The 15119-nt window shown below is 44.3% G+C and overlaps 1 protein-coding gene across 4 annotated transcripts in view; it reads right to left on the bottom strand.

Annotated features, from left to right (window-relative positions):
• The window catches only part of ELP2 (elongator acetyltransferase complex subunit 2), a 162750-nt gene that overhangs the window by 82476 nt on the left and 65155 nt on the right, over nucleotides 1-15119 (bottom strand). For 3 of the 4 annotated variants that reach the window (XM_073587856.1, XM_073587859.1, XM_073587858.1), the window contains 3 exons: nucleotides 10790-10885; nucleotides 10530-10553; nucleotides 8255-8355 (listed from right to left, as the gene is read on the bottom strand). In XM_073587856.1, coding sequence (XP_073443957.1) covers nucleotides 8255-8355; nucleotides 10530-10553; nucleotides 10790-10885 — 221 coding nt within the window. The remainder of the gene's footprint in view (nucleotides 1-8254; nucleotides 8356-10529; nucleotides 10554-10789; nucleotides 10886-15119) is intronic. The other variant, XM_073587857.1, reaches the window with a different exon arrangement.

Below are 15119 nucleotides of genomic sequence, written 5' to 3'. Positions count from 1 at the left end.
AACCAGGCAGCAGACTGAAACATTCCAAATGGAAGAATTAAGTGTTGCACCCTTGGGGACAGATTCTATATTCCATTCATGGGCTACAGTGGTTTTATCCTTGAAAAGAACAAAATTCTAGCTAAGTGCACTAGACAATGCCATCACCCAAAAAGATTTAACGACAGTAAAGTGCAATCAAGGAAACAAAAAAAAAGAACACAATTCAATATGATCCATTTAAACATTTGGATGTTTAATGGCGGCATGATGGGGTTTTTGTGCTTTCCAATGTCCCAACTAGAGAAACTTTAAAGAGCCCTAGAGCGGTCTGATCAGTATGCCTACTGTTAGGACACAGTAAAAGCCTCCACATACATTAGAGCAAATCAGTAGACCAACAGCTTTCTCTCCCCAGTCTCTCATACACAGAAAGGCTGGGAGCTACTATGTTCTCTATGAGCGAGCTGCTGTCAGACGACTCTGCCAGCAAGTTATCACCTGGAGAAAAAAAAATATCTCCAAGGGCTGTATCCTTCTTTTTCTTCTAACATCATCTATCAAGGGACAGCCAGGAGACCCCCACAAAAACTAGAGAGTCAACAGATCCTGCCAACATTGGTTTAATGTTTATGCATTTAGTCCATCTCTGGGGATATTTTCTGTTTTACTTAAGTGGATGCATTTGAGGCTGAAAAACAAAGATTTTTGGTTGCTTACCGTAAAATCTGTTTCTCGGAGTCTTCATTGGGGGCCACAGGAAGCATGGGTGTGTGCTGCTGCCACTAGGAGGTTGACACTATGCCGTGAAAAAAATGTTAACTTCACCTCTGCAGTATACACCTCTCCGACCGGCTGTAGGACAATCTGTTAGTGAGAAAACAGTAGGAGAAATCATCATATAAGCCAATCATAACAAGTAATATAAACATGGGAGGGTGCTGTGTCCCCCAATGAAGACTCCGAGAAACAGATTTTACGGTAAGCAATCAAAAATCCTGTTTTCTCTATTGCTTCATTGGGGGACAAAGGAACCATGGGACGTCTTAGAACAGTCCTTGGGGAGGGAGAAAACAGGAACTTCATTCAGGTCGGAGAGCTCACCACTGCCTCCTGCAAAATACTTCTGCCTAGGCTGGCATCCGCAGAAGCATAGGTATGGACCTTGAAAAGGTATGAACGGACGAACAGGTAGCCGCCTTGCACAGCTGCATGGCTGATGTCCTATGGTGCACCGCCCAGGAGGCGCCCACCGTCCGGTAGAGTGAGCCTTAACCCCAGCAGGAGGCACCTTGTTCCTAACTCGATAGGCCTACAGAATTGCCATTCTGATCCAATGGGTGATTGTAGCCTTAGAGGCCGTCAGGCCTCTTCTCACACCATTAGGAATGACAAAGAGTGAGTCTGTCTTTGTGAAAGGGGTGGTCCTAGCCAGATAGACCCTTATCGCCCTGACCAGGCTGGGCAGATCGACAGAAGGATTATATCCTCATTCATGTGAAAGGCGGACACGACCCTGGGAAGGAAGGAAGGGGGAGGCCGCAAAACAACCTTGTCTTGGTGAAGAATCAAAAAGGGAGGGCGACATGAAAGGGCTGCCAGCTCTGAGACAGTTCTGATAGAGGTGATGGCTACGAGAAATACCACCTTCCAGGACAAGGACATGGAAACTTTCCGGAGAGGTTTAAAGGGGGGGGGGGGGGGGATCTGTCAAGGCTTCCAGGGCCAGACTAAGATCCCAGGGGGCCACTGGAGATCTGTACAGAGGTGTTGTTAATGCCACCCCCTGAAGAAAGGTTTTACCCTGTGGATGGGAAGCTAAATTCTTCTGAAAAAGAATTAAGAGTGCTGATACTTGGTCCTTTAAGGAACTCAGGGCAACACCGGCATCTAACCCTGCCTGAAGGAAGGCTAGGACAGATAGTAAGTAACAGGACATAGGTGTGATGTGATTGGATTCACACCAGCTAAAGTAAGCCTTCCAGGTTCGGTGATAGACCCTGAAAGAAGATGGCTTCCTATCCTGGATCATCGTGCTACAGACTCGGTTCAAAAATCCCGTCGCTCTCAGTATCATGGTTTCAACAGTCACGCCGCCAAATTGAGCAACGGAGAATTCAGGTGGTAGAACGGTCCCCGAGCCAAAAGATCTGGTCTGCCATGGAGACTCCAGGGGGCGTCTGTGAGATTACTTCTGCAAACCAGGCCCTACTGGGCCAATATGGCCCGATCAGTATGACCGGCACCCCTTCCGTCTTGATCTTCTTCATCAACCTGGGAAGGAGAGGAAGGGGAGGGAACAGGTATGGGAGTCTGAACGGTGACCAAGGAATGGCCAGAGCGTCGAACCCCTACTGCAAGAGGATCGCAGCACCTAGCGACAAACTGTTGGACCTTTCTGTTCTGTCGAGACGCCAGAAGGTCCACATCCGGAGTCCCCCATCAAAGACAGATCCGACGAAATACCTCCCGGCTGACAAAGTCGGCGGCCCTGTTGTCTATACTGGGGATGTGAGCAGCCGATATTGCCGGAATCGATGCTTCTGCCCAGCTGAAGATTTTAGATATCTCGGCCAATGCCCGGGAGCTCCGGGTCCACCCCGGTGGTTGATGTATGGCATTACTCTGGCATTGTCCGTTTAAATCCGGACCGGTTGGTCCTTCAGGAGTCCTTCCCAATGAAGGAGGGATAGAAGGATTGCCCGCAGCTTGAGAACGTTGATCGACATCGAAGATTCTAGAGTCGACCAACATCCCTGGACCGTCAAGTGACGGAATACCGCCCCCCAGCCTAGGAAGCTGGCATCCGTGGTTATCACCTGCCAGTGGACGGGAAGGAAAGACCAACCCAGATGAACAAGAGGGGAGGTTAGCCACCACCTGAGGAACTGCTTGGCCTGGATAGAAGGACAAAAAGGGTGATCCAGAGAAGGGATGGACATGTCCCACTGAAGGAGAATGTCTCTTTGAAGCATTCTGGAATTAACAGGGCAAAGGGGATCGCTTCTGATGCTGCTACCATCCTCCCCAGGACCCTCATGGCAGCGCGAAAAGACAGGAGTCGGGATTATATCAGAGAGAGAATTCCCTGCTGGAGAGTTGTCTTTTTCCCTTGGGGAGAAAAACCCTTGACCGACTGGTGTCGAATAGCACGCCTAAGATTTGTAGGTGTTGCATTGGTGTAAGGCAGGATTTTTCCCTGTTGATGAGCCAACCAAACCGGGACAGAGTGTCGAGGACCACGGTTATGTTTTCCTGAGCCTGAGCGAAGGACGGCGATTTGACGAGAATACCATTGAGAAACGGGATTTAGCACTATGAACTTGACCCGTAAAATGGCTACCAGTGCAGCCATAATCATTGTATAAACCCTGGGGGCTCTTGCCAGCCCAAATGTTAGGGCCACAAACTGGAAATGATCCTGCTGGATAATGAAGCGCAGGAATTTCTGATGTCCCGGGAAAATAGGAACGTGCAGGTAGGCGTTCCGAATGTCTATGGAGCACAGGAATTCCTGATCCTCCATAGAAACAATCACTGAACGAATCGACTCCATCCTGAAGTGACGCAGACGAATCCATTTGTTTAGCATCTTGAGGTCTAGTATCGGCCGAACCGAGCCATCCTTTTTTGGTATCACGAACAGGCATGAATAAAAACCTGTGAAACGCTCTTGCTCAGGTATGGGGATGTTTACTCCGGAGCTGAGGAGGGAGTCGATGGCTGCGAAAAAACCCGAAGCAAGGGAAGCGTCTCTTGGCGGTCGGGAAATGAAAAAACGGTCTCGCGGAAGCGAGGTGAAGTCTATTTTGCATCCTGTGGATACCACCTCTCTTACCCATGCATCTTCTACCGAACTTAGCCAAATGTCTCTGCAGAAGAGAAGACGGCCTCCTAGCTTGGGCAAAAGGCTGGGATTCCTGCAAGAGTCAGGCTGAAATGGACCTGCCTGGCCCCGTCCTGGCAGATTTGCTGTGGGAACTGTGGGAATGCCATGAAAGGGTGGCTCGAAAAGACACTTTCTTTTTATCTTTAGGCGCCTGTGGTCTCTGCAAGCCCTGGGCATAAGCGTCTGTTGTCAGGGTGCGACGAAAGGAACAAAACGGTTGGGCCTTTCGTTTTGAGGGGTATTGGTGAGATTTGGACTGAGGGAGAAGGGAGCTTATGCCCCCGGTCACGTCCTTAATGATTTGGTCCAACATTGGACCAAAGAGGCAGGAACCCTGAAAAGGCAGACTAGTCAGGGGGTCACGGCTGCGGCGGTAGCCGCCGCCGTTCCAGCAGCGGTGGGGCCCGCCGCTGCCAGCACTCACCCGTCCTCCCCCCGCCGCGCTGGTTCTGCCTCCTCCTCACTCCCGTCCTCCTGGCGCCGGCGGGCCATGTGCACTCGCTCTAGGGTGCGGGCGCGCGCTCTGAGGGTTTCTTAACCCTGCAGCGCCCGCTCAGAGCTGTGAGGCCACCAATGAGAGCTGTGCACAGGCTATATCAGGCGTCTCTAAGATGGTGGAGACGCCTGATTATCGTGTGCCTTGCCTGCGGTGTTCTGGCCGGGTTGCAGGAGCCTTCCTGTAACCTTCCTCCTATTCCTGCCTTGTTTCAGTCTGGTGCTCGCTCCCAGTTCTGTACTCCAGTGTCCTGTCCTGTACTCTGTATCTCCGTCCTGTATCCCAGTGCCCAGTTCTGTGCTCCGTATCCCCGTCCTGTACTCCAGTGCCCTGTCCTGTACTCAGTGTCTTCACCCGGTACTCCAGTGCCCAGTCCTGTACTCCGTGTCTCTGTCCAGTACTCCAGCACCCAGTCCTGTAATCTGTGTCTCCGTTCTATACCTTGACCTGCACTTCCTACCCCGTTCTGCATTCTATCCTCAGTCCTGTACCTTTCACTCATCCGTACCTCCTGTGAGCCGCCCCTCTTGGTACCGGCTGTCGCGGTTCTGACATCTGCGGTCCTGCCCCTAACGATCCCTGTATAGGGGTCGGTCATCACCTGGCATGCTCGGCCCAGGGGCTCCAGATACACGACCCAGAGGGTCCACTCCGGAACGTCACACAGGGATTTTTTTGAGGATAAATCAGCTTGCAAGGCCTTTAGCCAGACTGTCCGCCGGACAGCTACCATGTTACTGGATGCTTGAGCTGCGCGAGATGTGGCGTCCAAGGTCGCTGATACCATATACCTCCCTGCATTTGAGATCTGATCCGCGACATCCGCTAGTTCTATCGGTGGAGCTCCAGTCAAAATGCCCTGTCTTAGCTGTTTGGCCCATTTTGTAACAGATTTAGCCAACCAAGCTGAGGCAAAGGCTGGACACAATATCACGGCTGCTGCTTCGAAGGCAGATTTTGTCAAGGATACCATCATCCTGTCATTAGGATCCCTAAGGGCTGCCCTACTGGCGAGTGGAAGGACTGTATTGTTAGATAGTCTCGACACTGGCGGATCCACGGAAGGGGAAGCAGTCCAGTTGGCGGCGAGTTCCGGAGGGAAGGGATATAGGATCTCAAAACGACTTCCTCTTTGAAACCGCCTGGTCGGGTTCTCCCTCTTCCTGGCCAATACTTCCTCAAAATCTCTGTGGGAAGCGAAGACTTTGGAGGGGGACTTATGCCGCTTAAATGAAAACGCCTGATCATCGGGTATCGATGTGGAGTCCTGAATGTTAAAATTCTCATTGACCGCGGCAATGATGCCCTGGACAATATCCTTGATGTCCTGGGACTGCTCTGGCCCGTACCCCGAAACCTCATCTGAGGGCATCTCTGATAACTGATTGTCCTACAGCCGATCGGAGGGGTGTATACTGCAGAGGCGGAGTTAACATTTTTTTCACTGCATAGTGGCAGCCTCCTAGTGGCAGCAGTACACACTCATGGTTCCTATGTCCCCCAATGAAGCGATAGAGAAATCATTTTTTGCAATAAAAACCTTGCACCATTCTGTTTAGCTTTTATAGACTCTTGTTTGGCTATATACACAACCACCCGAGTTTTTCAAGCAGAAGTTGATCCAAGAAAGTCTGGTGGTTTTTTTTTTTTTTTTTTTTATCCCAAAGCGTTTTCTCCCATTATTTCGAACATTTCTGAAGTGTTTTTCTGCCTGTCTTTCAAGGGTTTTCCCATTATTTTTGCCACGTCTTTTCTTACTGTCGTTTTACTGTCATTTTTTTTCACCTCACTGACTAATGGAGAAAAAGCTAATGTTCTTTTTACAACTTTCACATTGACATGCATTATAAAGTACAGAGCGTCTTCTGAAAGTAAACCGTCTGAAGAATGGTCATGTCACTTCTTTTAACCTTTTAGCATTTTTAGAAATCTGAAGTGGTAAAAAAAAGTCAAAAACCTGAACATATACAAGATCATTTTATACAGAAATATTCATTAGTTTGAGCGATTTCCAATTCCGCGGTGGAATCAGACTGAAAAAGGTGTTGTCAGCTCAGAGGAGCTCATGAAACGGCAGATAAAAACTTTCCTATTCCCACTGGACCATCAGAATAAGCTTACTGATAGATTTTTAGAACACTCATTCTGCAGCCAGCAATAGGCAGTCCAACATAAAGGCTATAAAGGGCAAAAAGTACAACATTTTTAATTAAATCCAATTTGAATTTTTTTTTTTTGCCAAAAAGACAAGCATTTGTGTAAGACCAAATAATTATCCTCAAAGATGGACAACTCCCTCTATCAAAAAAGAAAACAGCGCATAATGAATGTGCAAAATATAAATTTTTATTCATAATTATTAAAAAGAACATAAAAACACATATACATATCACAAAAGGTGCAAAAAGTGAATGATCATGAGCCCAACAAAAGCGACACCAACACTGGGCAGGTATAAATTATACTAACATTAAAATCATGGATTCTATAAACTTAAACTTATATACTTCATAGAAGATGTTTACAAAAGGGAAAACGCCATAGTAGTTATATTAATTATAGTAGCAACCTTTGTAAAAAATAGTCTCATACATAGAAATCATTAAAGTTAGCTACTGGATGCAAAGAATCACATGAAAAAATACATGGTAATAACCTACCAAGCTTACAGTGATGGTGCCGCTTCCCCAACGCGCGTTTCGGCGGCGGCCTTTACAAGATAATGTACCAGCTTCAGCTCCACCATACACATAGCCAAGCAGTCTATACATGCGAAAAGCCTTAGCATTAGGGTTCGTTCAGACCAGAGCATAGTATGGACATGTGCTGTCACAGTAAAAATCAGACAGCACACAGACCAATGTAATTCAACAGGGCTGTCCAGATGACAACTTATTCACATGGACAGAGTACCATTATCTTCCATATTTCAAATAGGACTCGCTTACTCAAGTCTATGGGGATGCGGGAACTACAACACCCAGAGAGATTAGCAAAATTAGGATTATTTAGTCTAGAAAAAAAGACGACTGATCTAATAACCATGTGTAAGTATATAAGGGGACAATACAAATAAGGTAGGTGACGGTCACAAAGGGGCATTCTCTACGTCTGGAGGAGAGAAGGTTTTTCCACCAACATAGAAGAGGATTCTTTACAGTTAGGGCAGTGAGAATCTGGAATTTCTTGCCTGAGGAGGTGGTGATGGCGAACTCAGTCTAGGGGTTCAAGAAAGGCCTGGATGTCATCCTGGAGCATAACAATATTGTATTTTAGTGTTATTAGGTGCTTTAGAAGGACGTAGATCTGGGGATTTATTCTGACGAAATACAGGCTGAACTGGATGGACAAATGTCTTTTTTCGGCCATGCTAACAATGTTACTATGGGGGAGCACAAAAAAATTGACATTTGATTTTTGTGGATACATTGCCATTAACCTAGGAAACTGTATTTGATCATGTACATTTTAAACTAATGTTTAAAAACGGATGCTACACGGACAAAAAATGCACACATGAAAGGCAATATGGGATGAAAATCGTCCAAGTTTTCAGGATAAAACTTGGACAACTTTGCGTACACTCATCTGACCACGATCTTAAGATTAGGCATGTTTTAAGATATGATTGGTTTGAATTAATCGTTTACATACAGATTTTATTAAGACACAGCTAATTTAGATTGATCTTTAAAATTTTTAAGATCAATCCCATGGTTCAGAAGTTTGTATGTTTGCAGTTTGTGCCTTATTCGAGCTCGCCATGCACATTAGAAAGGCTGCAAGCAAAACTTGCCAATTTTGATAGACTTGCTATTTTTTTTTTTTTTTACTTAATCCTAATCAAAAGTTACTACACAAGATGTAATAACAAACAATAGGATACAAACCTGTTCTAGCCATACTCCCGTCTCCTCATCAGGCTCCCATAGAATCATGGTTTTATCCATTGATGCGGATAAGAGGCTCATAGGTTGTACAATGCTGCCACCTGCAGGACAAAACACAGCAGTGGCATACATAATATATTGGTTCATACTTGTGACAGAGCTTCCTAATGAAGGCTTCGATACAAGTCCTGTCAATTCTGCTTGAAAAAAAATATACTGCACTTTTAGGTAAGTTAAATTAATGGTTTCCTCAACGGAAACCAATCTGATCCCATTATAGTGAATGGGATTTTTCTACGTCATTTGTATCCATCATGGTATGGAAGTGTTTCTTGCAGGAGAATGCCAAACTATATTGTGACCCTTGTCTTGTAGTCATGTAGAGTGAACAGAAAAAAAAAGTTGTACTCCATACAAATAACTCCTGTCAAAAATCTGTACTAATAAATATAATTGAGTACATTCCCAAATCTTCATTGAGGCAATTTTTTTAATATTACATAAGAAGCAGAATCTTTTTTTCTCTAAGTATTTATGTACAGGATTTTCTATATTTATGGAAATATATACATATTACATGTACGGATCCAATCCAAATGATAGCTGCACCCCCCACTGAAATTATAGGTACAATTACAAACTTTATGCTCTTTGCATTAAAACAATTAACAAGAACGAATGAAGGGAACCTGACAGGTCCCCCATGGCCCCCAAATCACCAGCACTTGCATATTCCTTTATAAACACCTGGCCTCAAGGTTATTAATATTCATATTCTTGGGTTTGTGTGTGCTGCAACCGCCACCTTCAAATCCCAAAGATTTTCTATGGGATTTGAGTTCGGAGGCTGTGACGTCTACTCCAGAATTTTCCGCGATTTCTTCTGAAACCAAGTTTTGGTGAATTCTGCAGAAGATTATTGTCCTGTTTGTAGATTCAACGACCTCAAAGCTTCAATTTCTTCACAGAAGGCATGACATTATCACATAGGATTTCCTCATACTTGACTGAATCCATAGGATTATTGGCCTGTTTGAAGATCCAATGACATCTAAGCTTCAATTTCCTTACAGAAGGCATGACATTATCTTATAGGATTTCTTGATACTTGACTAAATCCATTGTATCCTCCACATTCTGTAGGTTTCCATTGCTAGAGGAAGCAAACCAGCCCTAAAGCATCAATGAGCAACCACCATGCTTCACTGTATAACACGTAGTTTTTCAGAGTATGGTTAATTCCTCGGCCTCTAAACATACTGCTGATACATAAGTATGAAAAGTTCCAGTTTTGTTTCATCACTCTACAGAACAGAATCCCAATACTTTTATGGCTTTAGCATGTGTCCTGTGCTTTTGGATCAGTAGTGGCATACATCTTGGAGTTTAGGCATGGAGAAGCTCAGCAATCAGCATGCACCTAACTGTGCAATCTGAAACGTCATTGCCTGCTGCCACCAAATATTGCTGCAGGTATTTTGTAATTTCTAACCTCCTGCCTCCTGATGAATCTAGTGGCAGCGGGTGACAGCTTCCCCTATCTGACAGGGTTTTTTCATAAATCAATAGTAGTCACAAAAATAAGAATTCTTGTAACATATCTTATTAAAGAAATGTGCTACTTTCAACTCCTGTACTGAGCTTTCACTCTCAATTTTCTCAAATCACAAGCCACAATCTATCTTCGGTGACTAGAGACTTTCCCAATCCTGAAATAATGTATGACAGGTGGTGCTCATAAAGTTCTATGACAGGGGGAGAGGGGTGGAGAGAGGAGCTAGAGGAAGACACAGACATCCTACTGCAAGTTTCCAGAGACGACAGTTACACTTTCAAAGTCTCCAAAAGCTCTTAGTAAGGCAAGATGTAACGGAGATGCACCTAAAGAACTACATATCATAAAAAAAGATGAAAAGGCAAGATATAGCTCTTAATCTTTAATGAGGGTGAAATGCCCATTAGGAAGATGGGAAACAGGTCTGGAGGGAATTACATTATGTAATTATACTGTATCTTTTAGGCACCATCCCATTTGTGCACCTTACTGGCTATTGTGTCTTTGGAAATCGCATTATTTTATATTATTATTAATAATAATAATAATGTGAATATGAGATATTAAGCACCAATTTTTCTTCTTTTGTCGGTTGCAACACATCCAGGTACAAAGTTTGTGAACTTTGTTTCCAACTCTCTTTCTAAATACATTCAATATCTTTGCAATCTTTTTGTTTCTTTTTCTTTGTTTCTACAAGGTAATAATTTATTCTCTTACCTTTTTTGGACTTCTCTGGACAACCTAAGAATATTAGTAAGTTGGAAACATTACAAAGTTTCTTATGATTCCCGGTACTACTGATTTATACAAACTTTGTTGAAAATACAGTCCTATTTAAATATGCTGGCACTATATAAATAACTATGGAAATCATGGAAAAGGAAACCTTCTGATTACCAGCTGCAATTTACTGTAATGGTCTGGAAATAGGCTACACATACAGTCCATTCAGTCCATAATATGTGCCACGCGTTTACCTTTCAAGAAAGACGGCTGCCAGTGAACGGCGTACACGGAGTTTTCATGACCGGCCAAGACAGATTCTAAGGTAACTGCATAACTGAACTCTTCCCCTAAAACAAGAACAATTACAGTTAGCCAGACGTCTGATCACAGAACACTTTTCTGAGCCTTTGGTGTCACACAAACAGCTCCTCCACATATTTATCAGACGTTATCCCATTAGTCCTGCAGGATATGGGAATACGTTCCCTTTATTTGATTTCTTTTGACAAACTATAAAATGATTTACAACACTTTGTCCTCTGCGTCCCATGCACAAACTAATTGATCGTTGGTAAATTGAATAGTCTAACCCGTTCTGAAGTTTCTGGGTCACCGAAGGGAATCTGAAAATCCACTACAGGAAATTCATATGCAATTCACAACTAGGTAAGCAATATTGTAAGTAGGACTCCATCTAACAATTCCACTTTAGACAAGTTTCCAAAAATATGCAGGCACCAAATTCTAACTTAAAATGGTGGGATATTCAATCTCCTGATATGTCACAGAGACATGTAGTTCCCAAACCTACAAATGCCAGGAAAAAGTGGTGACCCTCCAAGAACCACCTCTTCTAGCCTAGGAGTGTTCTCGAAAATGAGTTTGGAGTGTCTCTATAAATGGGGCAGTCCAGTATTAGAAAAACATGGCGGCTACATTTCAGAAACCGCACAACCAAAGCATGGACTGTACATGGTGTTGCAACTCATCTCCATTCACTTCTGTGGATCTGAGTTGCAATAACAGGCATGACTCAATCAGGTTTCCAAAAGAAATCAGACATGTTTTTCCCATTTTGGACAACCGCTTTAGTACAATTACTCAGATTCTTTATAAACTGACCTTTAAAAAGTGAACAGTGGAAAGCTCGTAATTATTCTTAGGCTAGGTTCATAACACATCTGTGGTGTTGGACTACATGCAAAAAAAAAACCTACAGATGCCTGAAAAGTATTAAAAAGCTCAATGCACTGTTTTTTTGTATCTTCCTTGACAAGGGCACTATGGCTACATTTGGGAAATGTTCCAAGAGCTTTCCCTTCACATACTCTGAATGTGTTCACATTATGAGATGGGAACTGAACCTCAGATTAACCTGCCAAAAAATCTCTGTATAAAAAAGGAGCATGTATATTGTTTGACAAAAACAAGGCAAGCTTCCACAAGAGCACTGGCTCACATTGGTCGCAGCCACAGAACAGACATAAATAAGAAGTCAAAATTAAAAAACGTATGCAAAATGTTTAACAAACACATGCAGTGGGAGAAATAGTATTGAGCACGTCACCAAATTTCTAAGTAAGTATGTTTCTACAGGTACTATTGTCATGAAATTCTAACAAGATGTTGGTAACAACCCATCCAATCAACACAGGCAAAGAAATCAAGCCATAGATGTCCATAAATTAAGTTATGTGTAATAATGAGAAATGACACAAGGAAAAAGTATGTTTTAACATATGAAGAAGGTGCAAAAAGCCATGGAAAGTCGTGACACCTGCTGAAATCTATCAGTAGTTAGAAAGCAATCCTCCTGCCACTTAATGACAAATAATATGAGCTGGTTCAACTGATGGCCTACAAAAAGGTGTCTCTTTAACAAGGTCCTACACAACAAACAACTCATGATGGGTAAAACTAGTAAGCCGTCTGAAAACTTTTGCTACCTTACTGTTGCAAAACATACAGTACTGATGGCATTGGTTACAGAAAATTTTTTACACTACTGAAGGTTCCAGTGAGCACTGTTGGGGCCATAATCAGGAAGTGGAAGGAACATAATTTCACCATAAACCAGCCATGACCAGGTGTTCCCCTCAAGAATTCAGAAAGAGGAGTGAAAAGAATCAGAAGAGTTGTTCAAGAGCCAATGACCACACGTGGAAAGTTACAGAAATCCCTGGAATCAGCAGGTACAATTGTTTCAAAGAAATCAAGTAATGAACTCATGCAAAATGGCCTGTATGCACGCACGATCGCCACACAAGACTTCATTGCTGAACAAAAAGCATGCTCAAGCAAGTTTAAGGTTTGCTCCACAACATTTAGGCAAGCCTGTGAAATACTGGGAGAACATAGTTTGATCATAATCGAATTCTTTGGATGTCATAATACAGACAATGTTTTAAGGCCAAAAGGCACTGCATATCACCCCCATAACACCATACAATTAAGGGCCTGTCACACTAAGAGATATCGCTAGCAATATCGCTATAACTTGTGACGTTATAGCGATATTGCTAGCGATATCGCTATGTGTGATACTTAGCTACAACCCGCTCCCCCGCTGCTTATCGCTGATCGCGCGAGAACAGGCTGGACTGTTTCTCGTTGTCAGCTTCCTGCGGCGCTTCCTGCTGTGACGACGAGCGACGCGTGGAGCCGGGCGGGAGGACGCAGGATCGCCTGGTGTGACAGGTAAGTAGCGACCCCCGTACCCAGCGATGTTGCTAGTGAGATCTGCCTGTGTGGCAGCTCACTAGCGACCACTTAGCGATGCACCAGCGATCCTGACCGAGTCATATCGCTGGTCGGGATCGCTGGTGCATCGCTAAGGCTATGTGCCCACGTAGCGTTTTAAAACGCTCTAAAAACCGGACTCCTTCCCAGAAATCGCGCGGTTTTTTTTCCGCGCGATTTCACCGCAATTATGATCGCGATTTTGCCGCGATTTTCGCGTGCGATATTCAAGCACTTTCCAAGCGATTTGAAGCATCGCTTGGAAAGTGATTGACAGGTTGGTCACACTCGTCAAACATAGTGTTTGACAAGTGTGACCAGGTTTTTACTATTGAGGCCGCCTATGCGACATCAATAGTAAAAGATAGAATGTTAAAATGCTAAAAAAAAAATAAAAAATCGGGGTATATTTACCTTCCGGCGTCCCGCACTGCATTCCCGGGCCTCAGCGTTCCCAGCGATGCCTTGCGAGACCTGTGGTGACGTAGTCTCGCGTTACTATAGCGATCTCGCGAGACCGCTAGAGTCACGCGACACTACGTCATTACAGGGCCTTGCCACAAGGCATTACTGGGAACGCTTAGGCCGGGAATGCAGCGCGGGACACCGGAAGGTAAATATACCCCGATTTTTTATTTTTTATTCTTTTTTTTACAGGTGTATGGTACCCAGGGGGCCTGGAGGACAGTCTCCTCTCCTCCACACCGTGGGTACCAACCGCACATGAGACGCTTAACATCCCGCATGGTGGGCATAGCCACATGCGGGAAGTAAGCGATTCTCATGCATTCCTATGGGTGCGGAATCGCGGCAATTGTTTGCGATTCCACACAAAAGAATGAGCATGCTGCGATTTTTTCCGCGATGCGATTCCGCCGCAGCATTAGCACAGCATGTGCGGAATGCCATAGGAATGCATGGGGGGCGTTCTGTACACGATTTTTAAACGTTTTCGCAGCGGTTTTGCGCCGAAAATCGCGGCAAAAACGCTTAAAAATCGCTACGTGGGCACACAGCCTAAGTGTGACAGTACCTTTATATGTTGAGGTGGGAACATCATGGTGTGGGGCAGTTTTTCAGCATACACCACTGGCAAAATTCATGTATTTGAAGGAAGAATGAATGTACAAATATTCTGAGACATTCTAGATAAAAATCTGCTGCCATTTACCAGGATGAAATAAAGGTGGACATTTCAGGATGACAAAGAACCAAAACACACAGCAAAGGAAACTCTCAATTGGATTCAGAGAAAGAAAATAAAGTTGCTAGAATGGCCCAGCAAATCACCTAACAGAAATCAAATAAAAAACTACTGAAGGAACTAAAGCTCAGAGTTGAGAGAAGGAGCCCATGGACCTTCAGGAATAAAGAGTGTTTGCGAGGGAGAAGAATGGGACCAAATCACACCTGAGCAATGCATGAGACTAGTTTCTCCATGCAGGAGGTGACTTGAAGCTATCATCACCAACAAAAGCAATGGGGTAACACAGAGCAAAGCGGAAAAGAGCTGCAGAATCAGAGGAACTCAGGGATTTTAACAAGGTATTTAACTCCATTTTTTTTTAGCAAGTGACAAGTCCTCTTTAAACCTTCAATTATAAATTAAGGAGCCTAAGCCATCTCTACATGGTTTTAAGGTGACACAGACGTGGTTTGTGGAACCACTGTGTCACGGACCTTGGAGAGCCTGAAGGGGTGTGACTAAGCGCACACCTGACTGTTCACTAGAGCCTCTGATGGTGAGATTAGACTTGGCTCCCGATGAACGCCAGGTGTCACTCCAAGACGGACTGAAGGGAACAGCTCACAGAGTTTGTATTAGAATGCAGCAGACACAGT

This window comes from Dendrobates tinctorius, unplaced genomic scaffold, assembly GCF_039654945.1.
Source record: "Dendrobates tinctorius isolate UK_male_01 unplaced genomic scaffold, ASM3965494v1 ptg000102l, whole genome shotgun sequence".
Lineage (NCBI taxonomy): Eukaryota > Metazoa > Chordata > Amphibia > Anura > Dendrobatidae > Dendrobates > Dendrobates tinctorius.
The sequence above is the reverse complement of the archived record's forward strand: the minus strand, read 5'-3'. Positions and strand labels throughout refer to the sequence as shown.